General features: G+C 36.9%; 1 protein-coding gene across 1 annotated transcript in view; it reads left to right on the forward strand.

The window, feature by feature from the left end:
* Nucleotides 1–23,911, forward strand: part of THEMIS (thymocyte selection associated) — a 167,267-nt gene that overhangs the window by 138,465 nt on the left and 4,891 nt on the right. Inside the window, exon 5 of the mRNA XM_059941616.1 lies at nt 16,713–16,866. Coding sequence (XP_059797599.1) covers nt 16,713–16,866 — 154 coding nt within the window. The remainder of the gene's footprint in view (nt 1–16,712; nt 16,867–23,911) is intronic.

The following is a 23,911-nucleotide window of genomic DNA, read 5'->3' on the forward strand; positions in this document are numbered from 1 at the left end:
CAGTAGGTCCTTATTAGTTATCTATTTTATATATAGTAGTGTGTATATGTCAGTCCCAATCTCCCAATTTTCCTTCCCCCACCCCTTACGCCCTTGGTAACCATAAATTTGTTTTCTACATCTGTAACTCTATTTCTGTTTTGTAGATAAGTTCATTTGTACCCTGTTTTAGATTCCACATATAAGCGATATCATATGATATTTGTCTTTCTCTGTCTGACTTGTCATACTGAGTGAAGTAAGGCAAAGAGTAAAATGATATTTTAAATCAAACACCCCCGAGCAGTGTTTTAATTAATAACCAAAACACTATTATTGTTTTGCGAGTCCCTTCCTGCTTTTTGTTCTCCTCTTTTACTTTTTCTCTGACATGAAAAAGAAAGGCACTGATAGATATTTTTCTTTTATCCCATTTGGTTATTCAGTTTTCCTTACTCATCATTTTCTGATTTTCAGAAACTGAAACAAACCTTCTAATGACAATAAGGGTGACATAATACTACAATTGCATTAGAGGTCAAGAAGAATATAGAGGAATAAATAAAAAGCAAGTAATAAAAGTAATGTGAACATAGGTCTGAATCATAATGATGAGCCTTTAGCCTAGACTCTCTTGTCTTGTTTGCTTTTGAGGCTATTTTTTAATCTTTTGGTACTTGAGTTTCATTTATCAGTTTTGGTTCAGGGCTTCTCTTTCAACTGAGCTTCAACTTGACATGATAATGACAAATCATGTACTTGTGTAGAGATTTTAAAAGTGCTTATATGACCCTGGGTCTAGATTTTTGTTTTATAAAGCTCATATCAATACATCACTCTTAAATATCCCTTATCATCAGTTTTACTCTCTACTGAATTACTCTTTTTTCAGAGTAATGTGAAAGTGAGTTGAAGCATTTTCTGTAGAATTTCAAATGGTACGTATGTATGCATGTGTGAATGTGTGTATGTTAACTGTACTCCATATTCAATATTTTCTTAGTATGAAATTAAGGTCTCTCCACTCAGTGTAAAAATTATACATAGTAAAATTAATTTCCTCTCAGTATAATACTTTAGACATGAATTACTGAAATACCAAAAGAGATATGACATGTCTAAATTAGCGTTATTTATTTATTTATTTATTTATTTATTTCTGTGTTGGGTCTTCGTTTCTGTGCGAGGGCTTTCACCAGTTGCGGCAAGTGGGGGCCACTCTTCATCGCGGTGTGCGGGCCTCTCACTATCGTGGCCTCTCTTGTTGCGGAGCACAGGCTCCAGACGCGCAGGCTCAGTAATTGTGGCTCACAGGCCTAGTTGCTCCGCGGCATATGGGATCTTCCCAGACCAGGGCTCGAACCCGTGTCCCCTGCATTGGCAGGCAGATTCTCAACCACTGCGCCACCAGGGAAGCCCAGGGGTTTTTTTAAGTGAGAATTTCAGATATAGGTGGAAAAGACACCTGGATCCAAACATTCTTCTCTTCTCTCTTTATTCACTATAATTAGCCAAGAACAAATGCCGTCATGAATGTTGAACTGGCCGTATTGGAGGATCTGGTCTGCGTTACTAACAAATCCTCCCGGAGTGGTCCAGATCTATATGACTGGACTAACTGATGATTTCATTAACCAAGAATGTATGCAGTTTGATGAATGCCTAGAAGATTAGTGCCCCCAAAATCTTCAAGAAGAATGCATACTAGCTGATTTTCCTGGAGTCCCTTGGGAGAAACACTGATCATCATGAAATAAATACATCTCTGTGTTCCACATCTTAGAGCAGGCGACACAGAGTTGCCCATGTAAGAAACAGCTTCATCACCTGTTAATGCCTACCGTTCAGAGGAGCTGCCCTGGTGACTGGCATTTAGGGCTTTCCGAGGCTCTCAATATGCAAGGCAGATTGTCCCTGGTCTACAGCACAGGGCCTCTTGAACGCAGTGTCACCTGATTCAGAAGTTGTCTGGCTAGTTTTTGTTCTTCGAGGTGCCTTTCATGATCCCCAGTGTTGACTTTGAACACGCCACCAGGCAGCCTATTTTTATTCCTTCGCTCCGCCTTGTTGTTAGATTGCAGCCTTGCTCCCTGACCCCTGCCCCCTCCCTGCAACATTGTCCAAACTGCAATTTCCTGTGTAGCTCCTAGAGCAGTAGAGTCAGGTCTCTGAAATTCTCCTCCTCTGAGACTGTAGGAGACCTATCTATATCATCCTGGCCAAGAACTAACCACCAACCTCAACTTTAGAGAGATAAGAAGATTTAAGAAACTATAGCCTATTTTCTGAAATTCACTATACTTTTCATGTGTACTCACATTGTACATGAGTTTATTATTGTCCTGATCTCAAGTTAGGCCAAACTACTTTTTAACTTTTTATTCTGGAAAATTTCAAGTACATGCAAACATAGAAAGAATAGCATAATAAACTTCCCGGTATCCCTCACCCAGCTTCATCAACTACCAACTCAAGACAAGTTTTGTTTCACCTATATCCCTCACTCTTCAGCCCCACTGATATTTTGGAGAGGGGGAAAAAAAAAAGCAGACATAGTTTTACTTAATTTCATCAGCAAATACTTCAGTGGATATCTCTAAAATGTAGGGATTCTTAGAACAAACAATATCGTTGTCATACCTGAAAACATTAGCAATAACTCCTTATTGTTATAAAATAGCAAGTTAGAATTCAAATTTGTCTGGTTGTCTCATAAATGTTTTCTTACAGTTTGAATCAGGATCTAAATAAGGTGTATACATTGCAATTGAATGACATGTTTTCAAGTCTCTTTTAATCTATAGATTTCTTCCTGTTTTTTTCTCAACTTGTTGGAGAAACTGGGTTAGTTCTATAGTTTTCCACAGCATGAAGTTTGCCAATTGTTTCCCTGTGGTTGCTGGGAAGCAGGAGTGGAAATGCTTTTTCTTTTGCCAGTTACATAGAGCAACTTGTGTAGAAACTGGAATTAACTGTGATATTTTAGAGCCCTTTGTTGTTTTCCAAAACCTTCTATTTTTAGATTTCTTACACTTCACTAAGGATTTCTGTATATCAGGTTTTTTTTTTTTTTTTCCTGGTCTACCACATGTGATATATTCTAGATGAAATATGTTCTAGATGCCATACATTCTAAGATTGCTTTGCCTGTGAGTGGGCTTCCTTTCAAGATGTTCTGATGTGTTTTTTTGTGCATTGATAGTTGAATCTTGAAGCTCGAAAGATACAGATTTGATTTTTTGGAAAGACTACTCTATAAAAAGTGCTATGTATTTCTAGCAAGAGATACATAACATCTGGTTGTCTTTTGTTTTGGGGAGTTTTGTTTTGTTTTGTTTTTATAAAGTTAGCAGCTGTTGATGATCATTGTTAACTCAAATTATAGAGCAGTTCTGGCCACTGGATCTTGTTTCTGTTTCCAGAGAGTGGGTATCCCTAAGATGGGACCCTGCCTAGGTACACAGTGGCACCCTTGATTTCAGGAAATTGCACTACACTGCAGATTTGATAAACCTGGTCAAGGTATTTGAAAAGTGTATTTTCCAGTTTAAACAAAACCAAATCTCACAAAATGGACAATTTTTTTAAATTACAGAAAAAATACTGTAGATTAAAGATTATACTACTAAGGACACCATTAAAAGAGTGAAAAGATAAGCTACAGAGTGAGGAAGTCTATTTATAAAATAAATAAGGGATAGTAAAAAAGACTTGTATTCAGAGTATATAAAAAACTTTTACCAATCGATGATAAAAATACAGACAGCACAGTAGAGAAAATGGGCAAAACACTTGAATGTTTACTTCACAAAATAGGTACTTCACAATGACCAATATAACACTGAAGAACGGTTTAATCTCATTAGCCATCTGGGAAATGTAAATTAAAACCACCGTAAGATAACACTACAGAATCACAGAGTGGTTAAATAAAAAAACTGACAGTACCAAATCTTAGCAAGAATATGGAGAAACTGAAACTCATATACTCCTTATAAGAATATAATGTGGGAAATCATTTTGCAAGATCTACTAAAGCTGGGCATACACACCCTCTATGACCTAACAATTATGTGCCTACAGAAATGTACGTATATGTGCACCCAGAAGAAACGTGTATATATGTGCACAAAAAGACATGCATTGGAATATTTATAGCAGTATTATTTGTAATAGCTAAAAACTGGAAACAGCTCGAATGTTCTTCAATAGTAGAGTACATAAATAAATTTTGGTATATTCATACAACAGAATACTCTATGTAGTTATGGATAAAAAGAAAGAATCCAGACACAAAAGAGAACATACTCTGTTATTCACAGTATATAAAGTTTCCAAACAAGAAAGAAAACTAATCTATGATATTAGAAGTCAAGATGGTGTTTAGCTTTGGAGAAGAGGAATTGGAAATGTGAGTGGGTGGGGCATGAGGGAGCTGCTGAGGTGCTATTAACATTCTATTTTCAGATCTTACATAGGTGGTAGTGGTTACATAGGTGCATCCAATCTGTATCAAGTCATTGAGCTGTCGTTATGTGTGCATTTTTCTGAGAGTATTATATACCTTAGTAAATAAATTTATTAAAATATTGTACTTATAATGTAAGCAAAACAAAAAATAGAACTGACAATTTTCACACTTCTAATATTTCTCCATCAGCCACATTAAAAGGAAAAAAAAAAAAAAGAAGATGAGTTAATCATCCCCATCAATATGTCAGCCAAAAAGTTGAAATTATCAGAAAGATTGAAATAAGGATTTACAACCACTCTAAGCGACAACGAACTTCACCATATTTTGTACTGTGTTATGTGACATTAGCAACTGAGAAAATGAAACCTTAGTGATTAAAAATATATTTTAAAACTAAGCAGTAAGAATATGAAGACAATTGTCTATAGTCAGTGTTGTTTATAATTATGTTATTCTAAATCCAGTACTTCATTATATTTAAAATTCACTAAAATTAATGTTAACTCTTTTGAGTTTTTCCAATAGTAGTAAAGAAAAGAATTACATATTATTGTGTAATCTAGTTCTTCCTAAAAATGACTAATGTAATACAAAGAAGCAATATGGTGACAAATTAAAACTATTTCATTTTATGAAAATACTCTTAGAAGATGTATAGACAAAAAATGCTGAAGGTTTCAATATGCTAATACATGTAACAGGCATAGAATAGTGCCTGACACTTAGTAAGCACAAAATAAATGTTAGCTATTATTATTATTTGTACAAACAAATGACTCAGTGAGGGAGATTTTCCATAAAGTTACAAGAGAGTTCAGTTTTTTCCTGACATGCATGTTTATTATATTTGCTAGATTGTGCTTCAGTAATGAGACCCATAATGTATTTTTTGATGCATTGGAGAAGCCATGATTCTATATCTTAATAATTTCTTTAGTGAAACCATTGATTTATGGGTGAACTAAGTCCAACTAGTGGATAGAGGAGCTGCCTTGTCTAGAAGTTTTAAAAGTGATCCTACAGGAAGGTTAGAGTGATGAATCCACATATGAAATGCATTCCCAGTGTCATTATACGCAAGTTACTATAGCAAAGAAATTGTAGACAGAAGTTTACAAAGTCTTGCAGGATGTTTTGACTATGGTTAATTTATAGAAACAAAAGTAAAAAATATAGTAGTATCCTCATTAAACTTTGTGAGGTGGGGAATGATTATGGCATTCTCTTGTGCCATATAAAGATTTATTTATAAATTATGACAAATTATTTTTTCCAAAATTGAAGATTATTAGTATTAAGATTTATTTTACAAAAAGTCAAGTGTTCAAATTTGCCTACCTAATCCATGACTCCAAGTGCCTGTCGATAGTCTGTAACCTAGAGGAATACACACACACGTTCACAATTGAGCTGGCCCTTCAATTAAAAGGACAAAAAATAACTGTCATAAAAGAATCATCTATAATGAAGATTTTAAAAATGTATTGTTTTGAAATATTTCTGAATGCTATGTGCTTTCATTCCTGAAAATAATGTGCAACATATAAAACATCTCATCTTACAAACTTTAAAAACTTAGAAACAAAATTTTTAACCATTTACAAGTTCTTCCAAAGAATTTCAGTGGGTTTTGAACACAATAGTTAAAATATTAATTAATTAACTATCAACTCAAATCTGTTTAGTTTTTAAGAACAGTTGTACATTAGGGAAGATAAGGTGTTACTAGCTAACTTCAACATTATCTTTGCAAAATTAGTAGACATTGTTGAAAACTATGCCTCATGATTTAGTGAGAGCGATTAACAATGTACTTTTCCCATTTGGATCAATGTATTTTTGTGAAGCATCATTTTCTGTGGTTTATACTCAGTTTAACCATTTAATCTCAGTTTATAAATCAACTGGATTGTGAAGGAAACAAATGAATTGCTATAACACAAAGTGTTAAACCAAGATTTAGAAAATAATGAAAACTATTCAATCATTTTTCTCAGTATTATTAATAAATAAAATTTTGCTTAAAATATTTTTACTTCAACTTTATTATTTTTAAAGTTTCTACTTTGAGTTTTATAATGCATATGATGAATTAGTAGAGTAAATACACATAACTATATGTACTTTTATGTATTGGCACATGCATCAAATTTATGTTTTATACTTAAATTTTTTTTTTGTTATGAACACGCGATCAGAATGGTTTAGAGATCACTGATTTAGAGGTCGGTAAGAAAGAGAAAAGATGGAGAAAGAGATGAGTGAACGAGGATCCAAGAGAGTACAATGTTTCTGGAGACCGAGGGGAAAACGTATTAAAAAAAAGGTGAGGTGGTAAACAGTTATGTGCAGCCGAAAGCTCGGGAACCACGAGGTCTGAATAAAGGCCATGGGATTTGTGACTGATGATTAGAAAGTTATTGGTGAAAATATTTTTAATCAAGTGGTAGGAACAGAAACCAGATTCCATGCAGTAAATACCAGTTAATACGTGAGTGGGAGGGAAGGAAAAGGAGCAGTAAGAATAGATCACTCTCACTAAAGTTTGGCAGAAAACGAATGAAGAAATGGAGAGGCAGAGTCAGAGAATACAGTAGAAGTGGGCAGAGTAATTGAGTCAAGGGGAAAGTGGGAGAGAAAGGGTCACAGTCAGAGGAAGAGGCACTTTATAAAGAGGGCAGGACGCTTTGTAAGTCAGTAAGAAAGAAGAGAGATTGTGATTTTCTAAGAAAAGACAAGAAAGCTGTGGAAATTGATTTCAGATGGCCATGATATCAATAAATTAAGTGATTACATAACGTCCTATCATTGAGGAATGCCAGGTTGCAACTGTGAGCTTGATAAAGGAGGAAAAGATTTTGGAACATCGTCTATGGATGCCTCGCAAGGAACTGAAGCAGAGATCCTCAGATTACTGAGCAACACTGAGGACCCGATGTCACCAGGCAACATGAACTTATGTCAGAGACAAATAGGAAAATTATAAGACTCTTTTTTTTAAACCAGGAATGAGCTACCTCTTTGTGGGTGAGAGAACAGAAAGTGACTATTAGGGATTGGCAAAGAGAGTGGAATGGAACATGAGAATCTCACAACCACAGTGAGAAAACTGTTAACGTGTGGGTTCTAAGGACCCCTTGGGTAGGAAAACAAGTGAGGCAAGGAGGAGGCTGATAGAAAGAAGTGACTTGAAGACTGAGAGGAAAGAACAGGGCTAAGCAAGTGTGAGCACAGAGGGGAGTGCTAGAACTCAAGATCTTGATGATGGAGAAATTCTGAGGAACAATGAAGTCCAAGTTCTGACTGTACTTACAAGAAGTTAAAAAAGAGTAGAAAATAAAGTTCCACAGAGGTGTGAGCACGAAAGTCCTCTGATGTCATGCTGGTAGTGGGATGGCAAGGAGCAGGGCAGGAGCCGAAGAGGGCATTGTTAGCAAAGTGGGAGAGGATCCTGGAGATGATGGAAGGGTCATGCCAGGATTGTGTAGAAATTTAGAGAAGTTGTTGGATGGTGGTGCCAGACAATGCTTTATAAAGCGCTTGGGGAATAGGGTGTGTGAGTAGAAAGAGGTCAGAAAGGTAGCCTTCATGGGAAAGGGTTTCAAAGGAATGTTGCCAGGCTTGAGGTGAGGAGGTGGGAAGCAGCCTTCGAGGACTACATCCTATGTTGGTCTCTTGTTCACAATAGCAGGGGATTTTTACATTTTAGCAACACTTTGATGGCAAGAATGCCATTTAACATTTCATATAACGCAAATAGCTGAAGAAATAGTAAATTGTACTCAACAAAATTGTTGCTAGCTCAAATAATAGTATAGCAATGCTTTAAATCAGGTTGCCAGGATGGATGCCTTTCAAAGACTCATGTGAAAGGCTTTGTTCTAACACCCAGAAGGTTAAAAAGATTTCAAATGTAATTTTTAAGAAATGAATTTAGAATTCTTTTTATAGATACAGAACTATTATATGGTACACTGCAGTTCCCATCTGCCATCTGCAGCAAGCATTGCTCTGCTGGACATTTTTCAAATGCTATTCATATGTCTACTGATTCAAAACTAATTTCACCAAAAACTAATCTAAACAAAAAAAGTGTGTCGCATAATTTATGTTGCTGGAATTTCTGTTCTCCAATTCAAATTAAGATTAATTTTCCTGCCCTTTGGCCACAAATTACCCTTACAGAGTCTAAGAGTTAGGATTTTCCAATTAAGATAAGAGCCATGAAAGTTATAATAATAACCATGTGAATTAATTATTTTAAAATTTTCAGGAAGGCAAAATAAAGAAAAAGAAGAAAATTTATTTATACACAAAGAGCTATTCCAGTGTTCATAATAGCAATGCTATAAGTAAGGCAACCTTGGTATTTTGTAGGGGATGCACTTGTCACAGCAGCTCTAAAATAGCAAACGTTTTCGCACACTTGTCCATTATCTAATGAGGCAAACATCTTTGAGGGCAGTCAGACTTCTCATTTATTTCCTTAAGAATAACAAATGTACAGGTTAGCTGTCTCTTCTGAGCTTATTTTAAAATAAAGATATGTTGGTTAAGCATTTACGTCGTGTCCATTTCATCTTTGGCTAAATTCATAGAATATTAGAGTGGCAAGAAGTAGACTGAATTGAGCTCGACAAAACAGTGTAAAGAGGTTCTCTGCCCTGAGAGTCTGGAGGAAAATTCTTAAATTTCTTTCAATCAAGGTGTGTGATTATATTGAGTTCTTCTTGCATTTGTAAGCTAGGATTTGATTTTTCCCAAGGCAGTGGCCAAATCAACATCAAATCAGGATGGTGGGACTTCTAGATGTCAAATTGTCTAGTTGCCAGTTTTCAGCAAAGAGAGAACGATGCAACTGAAATATGTGAGTAGTTATAATATCTTCCTTTAGTACATAATATGTTCTGGAAACAGGTCTTTGAAAGTAGGCTTAAAGGTTTAAAGTAGGCTTAATAGTAAATGAAGGGCTTCTTTCCCAGAAAACATCATATAATCTGTGATGTATGGTGTATGATGGATGATAAGATCTCTAATCGCAATTCCAAAAGGGATAGTCTTCTTTGGATCTGGTCCCAGCAAGTCCAGCAGGAAGAGGAGGTCCTTGAAAGGCAGAGATGGAAGGTTCTCATGTCTTATCAGGGCAACTAGGGAAGCAGATACAGGCATCTTTCTTTTCCATGGGCCAGTTGTCTCTTCTCTGACCCAAAGGAAAGGGCAAGGCAAATAGAAAACCCCAACTCTTTTAAATGTCTGAGCTTCTGATGATACATGGAACAGGCTGGGAAAAGGGGGCTTGGTCCCACCTGTTAATCACAATTAGGTGCAAGAGCATCTAAGTGTCAAGCCACATGCATGCACCTGGGACTGTTGCTGAGGCCCCCAGTCAGTCGCCAGCTCAGAGCCCGGCCAGTGTGATCCCAATGGAAGAAGAAGGTGTGCATGGTTGAGGGAGGAAGAGCCCTGGCTGAGGAGGGTAAGTGATGCCAGCAAAGGGTCTCACCCAGGAAGACCACAGCCTGAAGCTCTGAGAATGGGAAAGGTGGAGATGGGCTTCTGATGGGCTGAAGAAATGAGGCCTGCCTACTACAGGCCTGGGCAACCCCCAGGCCCTCCCACCCGCTGCCCGCAAACAGCCTAAGGCTGGAAGGGACAGGAACGGTGTCAAAGGTGTCTTGTCTTTGGAATTGGGCGGAAAAAGCCCAAAAGCAGTCTCTTTCAATTGGTATGAAGAATGTTTTCTTTGCAGAAAAGGCAGTTAATTTGTATACATGGATAATTGTGTGAAGCCTCAGATTATCGTCTGAAAGAGAGGACTATTTATATGGATTGATCAATTTTAGATTATTTTTCAGTTTATATTCTTGCTTGTTTAAATATTTTCCTCAGGAAAAAACCCCAAACATTTGTCTCCATTTAGTTGAATCTGTATAGTGCACAATGAGAATTTATTACTTTTTCTAAACCACTTGATAACCTTCTAAATTATTTATGGTGATTCAACCATATAACAAACAAAACAAAACACATGCAAACACACACATGCACGCACACACACACACACACGCACACACATTAGAAAGACTATATAGAGGATTACATGTTCTCCCGGAATGATAATTTGAATGTGCACAGCAAACCTGTATTTCTTGTGATTGGATTTTGGTCCTTTATTTTAATGTATAGGCTCTGAATTATTGTTACTATTGTTTTTGTCTTAAGTAGAATTTAATTCTGAGGAAGAAAGTTCATGAGAAATTTTTTCCTGAATATCATTTGAAATTTCTTCTCAGCTATCCCTTGAGTTTACTACTCTGAAATGAAAAAGTACAGGCAGTGGAAAGGAGCAGTTGTTTATATAAGCAGAGAAGGAGGTCACTTTTTTTAGTCTGTTAGGAGAGTGATTGATTTTTTGCAAAGCAAAAAGTAAAGTACATTATCTGGGATACTTCATGTTGTTTTAAATGTGGATGATGTTTAGTCCCTGGGCCAAGACAGTCCCTATGTGGCTTTCTAAGTTTGAAAAGCAAGCCTTATTTACCCTTGGGGAGAAAAGACACAAAGTGAATGTAATCATGAACTGGGAATCTCAATAAATTGTTTGGAAAAGGGTAATTTTTACCCAACAACATGGCCTGAGGTATGAGATGAAAGATAGATTTGAAAAAGTCTTTCAAATTTTTTCATAGACATCTGGGTTGACTTTTTTGGGGCAGTGTTTATTTGTTCCTTTCTTTGTACATGAGGAAAATATCCAGTACCTTGTAATTGGATCATTGCTTTCAGCAGGAACACTAAAAGCCGTACTCAAACTCCAAGCCAAGAATAACATGAAAAATAATTTAATAGTCATTTTATATTAGCAGACAGGATGTTAATGACTCATTTCTAATGACAAGTTAAATGGAAATTACACAAAATGAACAGGATCTATTTTTCAAGTACTATAGAGTGGTCACAAAGGTCCGAGGCCTGCCAGTTCAAATTTATCTTTGTTCCTCTCTATTCTTTGCACACATCTTATTTTTCTCATTTTTCTATGGACTTGATCTTCAGGTTGAAAGCTTGCCGTCACTACAGCAGTGCCTGACAGAGGGTTTTATTTCTTCTATTACTGTCAGGCCACAAGCTCATGCCTCGGGAATATGTGTGTACACACTCAGTTCTTAAGTTCTCACTTTGCCTGGCGTCACCATTATTTGATTTATAATTTCCATAGATAGTGACCAATCTAACTTGAATCAGACATATGTATGGGATATTACATAACCATAGTGTTTGCAATGATTGCGGCAATGAGTTCATTTAAAAGCATGGGATTTGCGATGTGTTTTTATAATGGATAAAAGAAGTTAAAAATGTGTGTGCCTTTCAACTATATAATAAGCTTTACTGTTAGGAGTGAGTGGCTATCACTCCTAACATGTGAACATGTGACTATATATTGGTCATTGATAAGCTGGCTTCTTTTTCTTTAAAAGTCATAAAAATTAAGTCTGTATATTATTCACGCATTTCTTCATTCATTTAATATATAGCTATTTAATATTTACTATATTTAAATGCTGAAATAAGGACTAAGAATAGTGAATAGGAAAGACATAGTCTTTATTTTCAGTGGATTTCTATTTTAATCAGAAGATAGACACTAAACCTTAAACCAGCTATTATTTAATTGCATTTGTGAAAATTGCTGAGGAGAAACTTGTAGGAGCCCCAGACTTAGTAAAATTAAGGAAGAAGTGTTAGTGAACAATATTCTAGGCAAATGAAATAGCTGAGCCACAAGACAGGAGGGGAGAGGGGTGGGATTGTAGAGCTAAAGGACATTAGAATTGGAGTCCAGAGTGCTTGTCATGGCATACAAACCCCTGCCTCATCCCATTTCATAAATCTCTCCCCACCCACCCCTGGAATCATAAACATACACAGTAGATGGTTAATTAAGCCACGTGATTGTTGGGATTACCTAGGGATGGTAAAAAGAAAGCTGGATCAGTAACAAAACCTTGAGAAACTTTTACGGTCAATGTTTAGGTAAAGGAGGTTGAACCAGCAAAAAAGACTAAGAATGACTGGTCAGAAGCCAAGCATAGGGAGGTGACTAGACACAGCAAATACTGCTGATGGGAAAAAGGTAAAGTCTGACAGATTACAGACCAGACTTAAGTTTTAGAACTAGGATGGATGCTATGTAGAGAAAAAAAGGAAAAGATTCTAGAAAGCTAGTGGATCTGAGGTCCCAATGAGATCCAAGTATAGTCTTGGTGGCAAAAGCACTCTAGGAAGTGAGAGCATTCCCTGGAGTAGAGAGAGACACTCTACTTGAGGACAGGAGATTAGGTGAGAGAGGAGGACATTTAGTGATTTTGAAAGTGGAAAATGTTCAGGTTATGTCAGGTTTCAGACGTGACTCTGGGAGTGAAAGGCTAAGGTAGAGAAATGAAAAGTTCATTTGTAATAAGGAGATCCAGTCAAGGTGTTGAATGGAATGTTTGTGTAGATGTGAACATCATTCAGGATCATGGGGCTAGAAGAGAAAACAATAATCCAGTCTTTTTATGAAGGATGAATTGTGACTAGAGATTAGTAGGTAAATGATACCAACAATAAAGGAGATAGTGCATAGCTACATGGCAAGAATGTCAAAGCAGCAGGGATTTTTTGCAAGGAGCTAAGGACGCAATGGACAGCACTAGGTGCCAGAGTACCATCAGCCTGAGGGTATCTAGGGTGTTGAGGAATAAGCAGCCATCTTCACTTGCAACAGAAGTGCTGTCCTCAATGGAGAGTGGAACTTTAGTCAAGGTTGGAAGGTAGAGGAAATGTTCTGAAAGAAAGTTAAGTATGCGGTGAAATTTCCAAAGGCACAGTGGAAGGATCTGAGAGATAGAAAAAAAGAGAGGGAGAGAGAGACGGGGGCAGAGTGTAAAGCATTGTAAAGCAGAGTGGGAGGTGGGGTGGGGGTGGGGAACTGGTGCTCAGTGGAGAGCAATTGGCACTAAAAAAATGGAGCATTATGGGAATTTTATTGTAGCAGAAAATCAATACCTGGAGATGGTTTGAAGACTCAGGGACCTGGAGGGAAGGGCTAAGGAAACAAGGATTAGAGAACGTGTCAGGGTTAGTAGCTTAAGAGATGACTGCCTCACTAGGGCCTGGGAACAGGAGCTTGGCTGTAATAACTAAAGAAGAGCCTGGAAAGCCTGACAGAGCTTCACTAGAGGAGACCAAAATGTGGGGACTACCTCTAGCAAAGTGGGATTTTTAACTGTTGAAATGCTAATATGCTAATATTAGCATTAAATGCTAATATTATAAAATGTCCAACCTCATGGAAGCAACCTAAGTGTCCATCGACAGATGAATGGATAAAGAAGATGTGGCACATATATACAATGGAATATTACTCAGCCATAAAAGGAAACAAAATTGAGTTATTTGTAGTGAGGTGGTTGGGCCTAGAGTCTGTCATACAGAGTGAAGTAAGTCAGAAAGAGAAAAACAAATACCGTATGCTAACACATATATATGGAATCTAAAAACAAAAATGGTTCTGAAGAACCTAGGGGCAGGACAGGAATAAAGATGCAGATGTAGAGAATAGACTTGAGGACACAGGGAGGGAGAAGGGTAAGCTGAGACGAAGTGAGAGAGTGGCATGGACATATATACACTACTAAATATAAAATAGATAGCTAGTGGGAAGCAGCCGCATAGCACAGGGAGAAAAGCTCGGTGCTTTGTGACCACCTAGAGGGGTGGGATAGGGAGGGTGGGAGGGAGACACAAGAGGGAGGAGATATGGGGATATATGTATAGCTGATTCACTTTGTTATACAGCAGAAACTAACACACCATTGTAAAGCAATTATACTTCAATAAACATGTTAAAAAGAAAAAAAAAAAGGAGAGAAAAAATAAATAAATAAAACGCCCAACCTGCCAGAGGTTTGCACCAAGAAGCACCAGGCCTTTGCAATACTTGATCCATTCTGACCAAGAGTTCATTTTCTTTCCTCAACCTTTCATGTTAAGCTTTCAGGTTTAACAATTTTATTTAAATTCTGTTTCTTCTCTGAAGTCTGGGATATACTATAAATTACACAATTTGCATGAACTTTTTCTAACACTTTCAATTCCTCACTGTTTTAATATCATCAATTGCATTTGGTATGAAAAAGCAGGAAGCTACATTCCTTCTTTAATCTAGTTTATTGCTCAGTACTGAGAAACTATGATTTAATACTCATCTAATAACTTGAAATAATAATATTTTTTCCAAAGTGTCTAATTCAAAATCAGGAAAAGTATTTTTTTTCAAAGCTATGTGGTAGTACATGCTTGACAATAAATTTAAAAATTCATATCAAGTGATGGACTTAGCTTTTTGTGGGCTGTGGATGAGTCAAATGTAAACAAGTGTAGTGGGTTAGTTCTAGTTAATATCAACATTCAAACTCTGATCTTTTGAATTGTCCCTGGTAGTACCGTCAGGATTCCATCTTTTGTCATTAAAGAAGGAATTTGAGAATTATCTACAAATGACTTACCACACTCTTAATTCTCTGCTTAAACAGTTTAAGAAATTGTAGTTGAACAATTTAGAGACTAAGTTATATTTATGTTTATATTCTCACAATACTCCTAGTATCTGGGATACTATATATAAATGGTTGTTGGATGTGCCAGTTATCTATTGCCACACAATGCTGCATACTCACCAGAAAAACTTAGTGGCACCCAGCAAAAAACACATTTTTCATGAGGCTCTGGGGTTCAGCTGACCTGAATTAGTTTTAGCTGATCTGGGTTGGGTTTGCCCAAATATTTGAGTCTCTTCTGGCTGTTGGTTGTCTTAGCTTGGATGACTAGGGTAACATGATTCTGTTTTCTGTCCTGCTCAACCTCCAGAAGACTAGTCTAGGCATGTTCTCGTGGCACAGGGGAAGGACAAGAATGAGCAAAACCAATTGTGCAAGCATCTTTCAACTCTCTGTGTCACATGTGTCAATATTCCATTGGTCCAGAAAAAGTCACGTGGACAAGTCAAAAGTCACAGCAGGAGGGCACTGCAAGATTACACAGAAAGGACATGGATACAGAGAGAAGTGAAGAATTGGGGCCATTGGTGCAACTGGTCCACCACATTGAATGAATAAATGAACAAATGGATCACAGAGTGATGGGAAGAGCACTGGACTAAGGGTTGGGAGACATATCCCTGAGGCGTGGCACTGTTAATTTGGGTAAATTGTTTAATCATTCTGGACCCTAATTTCCTTATTGGCTCTTTCCAAGCTTTAAAAGCCTTTGATTCAAGCTTTTAATGAATATTTAATGAATTGAATGCTGTACACAGTCTGTAAGAGAAACTTAAGGAAAGTTGTTCATGATGCTATCCTTTAGGGAACCAAAATGGCTAGTGTGGATGGCCAAAATTGACTGGCTACTTTTGACTCTATGAATCTGAATATTTTGTAATCAGATTCAAACTGAAAAACTTCTATTCTGAATTTCGCTATGAAACAATGTGCTGAAAGTTCAATTTCCTTTTTAGGTCTTTAGTGTTTGCTCCTATCTGATGATTCTTTTGAAGAATACAATATGTCAGTACTACATCAAACACTATGACATTTCTTATATGTGAGGTGTGTTTTAGAGTCCATTGACGTTTTGCCTTAATAATTCATTGTTAGGATGAATTATCATTCTAAAATTTACTAGAGGAGCTTTATCAAATTTGGATAACGCTGATAAAAATGTGGGTTATTTTAAAGTAAATATTATGATTAGTTTTATAATATAAAAGGTACAGATAATACAAAATGAATCCTGTTCATTATATAATAAATAATTATGTAATATGTAATGAAATGCTGGATTACTAAACTATAAGAATAAAAACTGAGCAAAAAAGTTCTAAATAAAAATATTTTATAAGCTCCACAAGAAGAAAGTAATATACACAAACGGTCTTTCTTTGAAGATGATATTCTGTGTCTGAGATGACTTCTTATTTTAGTCACTTAGATTGCCTAAAAAATTCAACACCTAGATTACCAAAATAGGTGATGAAGATATAATTGAAGAAGATATAATCTGTAACTCACTTTGACATATAGAATGTTCTGTTTCAGATATACAGAAATAACTTGCCATATGATAAATGTTTATCCTTGTCCTACCTCTGGGAAACATTTAGTTTGCACTGATAATTTACTTGTGAAATCAATCACCCTGGCCTGTGTCATTTCAGAGTGTCCGTGTAGACAGATCCAAGAAACTGCACTCAAATCAAGCTGGCCTGGATTCCAAAGTACCAGTTGGTTGTCAAAATGATTTGGCTGATCTGGAGAAAGAGAAGAGAAAGACTGGGGAAACTGCAGTAGCAGACACCAATGCAACCACAGGTCGGTTAAGCCACAAGATATTGGTTTTAACTGCCTTTATGACAAATGCACAATGTACAGCTTCTTACTGCCATTTTATTTGGAATATATGACTTAGTCAAAGTGATGCGCCTGACCTGCGAATCTCACTGAAATTTAGTTTTAAGTGAAGCATAGTATTAAGCACTCATATTGATGATAGGTCTGTTCATTGTTTGCTGTTATTAGATTTTTCTTCTCATTTATGGTTTTCATGGCCAAGGAAGTGGTCTATTTTAATATTGCTTTTATTATCATGACAATAATATTTTTAAATGTGTGCTAAAATTAACAAGACGGTTTAATGGCTTGAGAAGAGGTCAAAATAATTGAGATGCTTTTAATTTTAAAAGTGTCAGATGAGTGACCTAATGCAGCCTTGAATTATAGTAGTTTAGTTTATAGAGATGGCGATCTGATATTTTTCATCTCTACTAAAAACAAAACAAGAGCAAATGGACTTGTGGAGAAGTTGATATCATTCAATTAAGCTACCCTGACTAACTTCCATATTGTGGAAATCTCGGATGAGTTAGCACCGGAAATGAGAATTTTCTTTCTTGGCAATATTTTAAACACACCAAAGAAGCTCAATTTCATTACACTTTATCTTTAAAACTTCACATTTCATTTGTAGAAAAGTTGAAACTGTAATTATTCTTAAGCATATGATTTGTTCTTTTCTCCTCCTTATTTGATTTTGTAGCCAGCACTCTTTTTTCCTCCCAGGGCATGTGAAAGTCAAAATACTACATATAAAGTCTCTGAAGTGTTTCTGCTGAAACTCTCTCTGTACAATCTGGGTTCTTTCATGTAGTTAACTTACTGGCTTCTGACACTCCTATAAAAATATCCCATAGAGCTTTTCTTATTACCTTTTCATTGACTCTTTCTGAATGATAAAAATGAAATTCTGTAAAGGACTTTGAAAACCATGCATATTGCAATTCCTCCAAATTTCAAATACTAACCAAGTGTGACTATAAAAGAAACAACTACTGCAGTGAAAATTGCTGCACTGTGTTGAGTCTCAGGCTATTATTAATTCATTGGAAACTATTTTTTCCTTAAGATTATGGACCCTAAAAGGTACCAGATAACACAATTGCTGAGATCAAAGTTTTTGTTTCAATCATAGGGAAACTTATTATCTGATCTTCCCCTCTGTGTGCATCTTCCTGGGATGCTATGTGACAGCCCCAGGTTTGCGCTCTGAATGAATAGTGCAGAGTATGTTACAGACCAGGGCAGAAACTGCTTTGAACCTATTGCCTATTAGTGATGGTTTAAGAAAAAAAGAGGACCCGAAATTAAAGTGATGATTCTACTAACCATCACTTAGTAGTGATGGTTAGTAGTAAGACTTACTAAGTTTACTCAAGAGAGTAAAATGAAATCTCCTTTCTTACCTTAATTTCAACATGCATTTATTTAAAAATTACCTAGTATGTGGTTCTGGGCAACATTTTCACTTGCTTTCCCATTTGAAATTACAATAAATTATAGAGTCTATCTTCATTATGAGTTATAATTGAATGACAGTTCCATACATAAAAATACAAAAGTAAAGCAAAAACATAATTCTTCAAAATTCATTTTTGTCTTGTGAAATATAGTATATTTTCTTCATTAAAAAAAAAACTCGGGCTTCCCTGGTGGTGCAGTGGTTGAGAATCCGCCTGCCAATGCAGGGGACACGGGTTCAAGCCCTGTTCTGGGAAGATCCCACATGCCGCGGAGCAACTGGGCCCGTGAGCCACAACTACTGAGCCTGCGCGTCTGGAGCCTGTGCTCTGCAACAAGAGAGGCCACGATAGTGAGAGGCCCGCGCACCGCGATGAAGAGTGGCCCCCGCTCACCGCAACTAGAGAAAGCCCTTGCACAGAAACGAAGACCCAACACAGCCAAAAATAAATAAATAAATAAATTAATTAATTAAAAAAAAAAAACTCTTTTGATCTATACTTAACATTTACTGTACTTGGAATGGATAGCACATCTGTGAATATTCATTAACCACCTTGGAGTTCAGGATAAGCAAATCATACTCTTTCTGAGCTTTCTCCTCTTTTTAAATTTTAGACATAAGTCAGTCATTTCCTAAATTCTCTTTGGATGAGAATGGCAGTTTTAGAGGCTCTGTGGCATATCACAGAGAAAACAAAGCAAAACAAAACAAAAAAAACCGTAGTAAGACAGGGGAGCTGCATCTCCAGTTTTGCTCCTTCTGGACACCCAGACCTTATTCTTTCAGTTAGATGAAGTGGAACCATTTCAGATATGTATCTAATAATTATACTAAAGGGAAGTCTTTATTTTGAAATTCACCATAGACAACTAGAAGATTCGCTGTAAATGGCTGAACACGTTATCTAATGAGAGTTTGCTCTGTTGAAGCCAGGAGCACAGGAAACTCTACCTCAGGATTGGTGCTGTCAGTCCCAGCTCCTCTTCAGTTAAGAAGCTGATGAAAATGCTTCACCAGATCTCATGGGTGACCTTCCTCTCTGGGTCCTTGATTCACTCTGGTTGCTCAACAAGGCCCATGTCTTATTTGGGGAACATTGTTATTAAGTCTGCACGTTGTTTTGTCCATAAATTACTAAAAGAACAGTTCTTTAAAAGTAGGATGATTAAGTGGTTAACTTTTGGAGTCTGAACTTAAGACTGCTAGGTTTAAACCTTGGCTCCCCTACTCGCCAGCTGTGTACCATGTCTCTATCTCTTTATTTGTAAACTTGGGTTAGTAATAGCGCTACACCATAGGCTATTTTGACAACTACATTAGATAAAATAGGTTAAAGTTAGTATAGTACATAATAAACTCCAGTTGAATCATAGCTATTCTAATTAACTTCTGCATATTTATGAGTTGATGGCTAAGGAAAAATTTGCTTCCTGACAGTATATTTTGCAAAGTGCTGGCTGTGACCACCTGATGTGGCTCTTGCAGTCTCTGAGTTTCTGTCTGTACTTTTTTTCCTTTGAGAACTATATCCTCTTGGGAATTTCATGGCCTCTATGAATTCTATGGATATGGGAAATGATTAGAAATCTTTTGGAGATGAGTCACTGAGTCCTCTGAGTCTAAGAAACAATACAATTGTGCAGAGACGTGGAAGCCCTGAGCCTCCCTAATGGACCCCTTCCCCTCCTTAACTCAGCTGCAGTAGCTCAGGAAGAGCACAGAGCTTCCCTGTTTAATCAGTGACAGTGCTATTGTTGGTAGATGACATGTGTTAAGTGCAAATGTTTGTTTTCAGCTGTTTGTTTTATGTCCAGTTCCCAGGATGAACTTGCAAGTGAAAAGTTTATTGAGAAGTGCTCTCAGCAACAACACATAAGGCAGAGGAACGAAAGCAGGTCTGAACAAAGGGAGAAGTGAAATCATAACAGAGTCACAAGAAAGACCTCAGCTGATCACACAGGGAGCTCTGGAGCTGGCGTGGCTCTTCAGAGTTGTCTTGTATTAGGGCGAGGGGACCAGGTTTTTATAGCCCCTGCTTCAGTCGATCATTGGAAGCAGCTGCCTTTGAGAAGGGGGCATGACTGTGGGCAAGGTGACTTCCTTCAGCCCGGGCAAAGTCATTTGGTATCAGAGGATTATCATTTAGTTGTGAGAAGGATCTGGTTATTATGTAGGTCACACATTAATTACAGACATTGCTTCTGGTGATCTGACTGGCTAAATAGAAGGCCGTTTTCTTTTTTCCTCTTTATGTGTCTATCTAGAAACTGCGATCTTTGCCAGAAAGGATAATCTTTTAAAATATACCTATTTGGTTTTACTCTACATAAATGTTCTCTACTGAGTAAATTTTATACGCTCCTGATCAACATTCTCTAACGGAATTTCCTTGCTTTTGAAGCTTCCACTATATTCCAATTATTCCTACATCTTTAGACTCATCCTCCATTAATTAGACTTGTCAAGTAGTGAGAAGACCCCTGGGCCAGAAAACAAAATGCAGGTACCATAAGGTCTAGTCCCAGCTCTGTACATCCAAATGTGCAGTCTTTCCACAGGCCATTTTATTTTTCTGAGTTATATTTCCCTCATCAAAATATGAGGTACCCCAGGAAATTTTTGTGCCCTGTCAATTGTGAAAGCATGTGATTAGATGGCCTATTCTGATATCATAGAGTCATGGCGCTGTTGTTCACCTCTAAGTAAGACCCACATAGAAATGATTCACCACATTTAGGGACATTCTTATTATGGCAAATTAAACGGGTAACAGGAAACAAGCTCCATGGAAAAGCTCTTCACCGAGGTCAAGATGGAAGCTAGAAAGAAAGAATGGATTTATAGGAAGGTAAAGAAGTCTTCATACTGGGCTTTAATTCAATCTTAGTTTTATTTTTTAACACCTTTATTGGCGTATAATTGCCAATACAATGGTGTGTTAGTTTCTGCTTTATAAGAAAGTGAATCAGCTATACATATACATATATCCCCATATTTCCACCCTCTTGCATCTCCCTCCCACCCTCCCTATCCCACCCCTCTAGGTGGTCACAAAGCACCGAGCTGATCTCCCTGTGCTATGCGGCTTCTCCCCACTAGCTATCTATTTTACATTTGGTAGTGTATATATGTCCATGCCACTCTCTCACTTCATCCCAGCTTCCCCTTTCCCCTCCTCGTGTCCTCAAGTCCATTCTGTACATCTGCATCTTTATTCCTGTCCTGCCCCTAGGTTCTTCAGAAATATTTTTTCTTTTTCTTTTTTTTTAGATTCCATATATATGTGTTAGCATACGGTATTTGTTTTTCTCTTTCTGACTTACTTCATTCTGTAAGACTCTAGGTCCATCCACCTCACTACAAATAACTCAATTTCATTTCTTTTCATGGCTGAGTAATATTCCATTGTATATATGTGCCACGTCTTCTTTATCCATTCATCTGTCGATGGACACTTAGGTTGCTTCCATGTCCTGGCTCTTGTAAATAGAGCTGCAATGAATGTTGTGGTACATGACTCCTTTTGAATTATGTTTTCTCAGGGTATATGCCCAGTAGTGGGATTGCTGGGTCATATGGTAGTTCTATTTTTAGTTTATTGAGGAACCTCCATACTGTTCTCCATAGTGGCTGTATCAATTTACATTCCCACCAACAGTACAAGAGGGTTCGCTTTTCTCCACACCCTCTCCACTGTTTATTGTTTGTAGATTTTTTGATGATGGCCATTCTGACCTCATTGTAGTTTTGATTTGCATTTCTCTGATTATTAGTGATGTTGAGCATCCTTTCATGTGTTTGTTGGCAACCTGTATATCTTCTTTGGAGAAATGTCTATTTAGGTCTTCTGCCCATTTTTGAATTGGGTTGTTTATTTTTCTGATATTGAGCTGCATGAGCTGCATGTATATTTTTGGAGATTAATCCTTTGTCAGTTGCTTCATTTGCAAATATTTTCTCCTGTTCTGAGGGTTGTCTTTTCATCTCATTTATGTTTTCCTTTGCTGTGCAAAAGCTTTTAAGTTTCATTAGGTCCCATTTGTTTATTTGTGTTTTTATTTCCCTTTCTCTAGGAGGTGGGTCACAAAGGATCTTGCTGTGATTTATGTCATAGAGTGTTCTGCCTATGTTTTCCTCTAAAAGTTTTAGAGTGTCTAGCCTTACATTTAGGTCTTTAATCCATTTTGAGTTTATTTTTGTGTATGGCGTTAGGGAATGTTCTAATTTCATTCTTTTACATGTAGCTGTCCAGTTTTCCCAGCACCACTTATGGAAGAGGCTGTCTTTTCTCCATTGTATATTCTTGCTTCCTTTATCAAACATAAGGTAACCATATGTGCGTGGGTTTATCTCTGGCCTTTCTATCCTGTTCCATTGATATATATTTCTGTTTTTGTGCCAGTACCATACTATCTTGATTATCGTAGCTTTGTAGTATAGCCTGAAGTCTGGGAGCCTGATTCCTCCAGCTCCATTTTTCTTTCTCAAGATTGCTTTGGCTATTCATGGTCTTTTGTGCTTCCATACAAATTGTGAAATTTTTTGTTCTAGTTCTGTGAAAAATGTCATTGGTAGTTTGCTAGGGATTGCATTGAATCTGTAGATTGCTTTGGGTAGTATAGTCATTTTCACAATGTTGATTCTTCCAATCCAAGAACATGGTATATCTTTCCATCTGTTTGTATCATCTTTAATTTCTTTCATCAGTGTCTTACAGTTTTCTGCATACAGGTCTTTTGTCTCCTTAGATAGACAAAAAGTATTTTATTCTTTTTGTTGCAATAGTAAATGGGAGTGTTTCCTTAATTTCTCTTTCAGATTTTTCATCATTAGTGTGTAGGAATGCAAGAGATTTCTGTGCATTAATTATGTATCCTGCTACTTTACCAAATTCATTGATTAGCTCTAGTAGTTTTCTGGTAGCATCTTTAGGATTCTCTATGTGTAGTATCATGTCATCTGCAAACAGTGACAGCTTTACTTCTTCTTTTCCGATTTGGATTCCTTCTATTTCTTTGTCTTCTCTGATTGCTGTGGCTAACACTTCCAAAACTATGTTGAATAACAGTGGTGAGAGTGGGCAACCTTGTCTTGTTCCTGATTTTAGAGGAAATGCTTTCAGTTTTTCACCATTGAGAACGATGCTGGCTGTGGGTTTGTCATCTATGGCCTTTATTATGTTGAGGTAAGTTCCCTCTATGCCTACTTTCTGGAGGGTTTTTTATCATAAGTGACTGTTGAATTTTGTTGAAAGCTTTTTCTGCCTCTATTGAGATGATCATGTGGTTTTTATTCTTCAGTTTGTTAATATGGTGCATCACATTGATTGGTTTGCGTATATTGAAGAATCCTTGCATCCTAAGATAAACCCCACTTGATCATGTTGTATGATCCTTTTAATGTGCTGTTGGATTCTGTTTGCTAGTATTTTGTTAAGGATTTTTGCATCTGTGTTCATCAGTGATATTGGCCTATAGTTTTCCTTTATTGTGACATCTTTGTCTGGTTTTGGTATCAGGGTGATGGTGGCCTCGTAGAATGAGTTTGGGAGTGTTCCTC

This window comes from Balaenoptera ricei, chromosome 12, assembly GCF_028023285.1.
Source record: "Balaenoptera ricei isolate mBalRic1 chromosome 12, mBalRic1.hap2, whole genome shotgun sequence".
Taxonomy (NCBI): domain Eukaryota; kingdom Metazoa; phylum Chordata; class Mammalia; order Artiodactyla; family Balaenopteridae; genus Balaenoptera; species Balaenoptera ricei.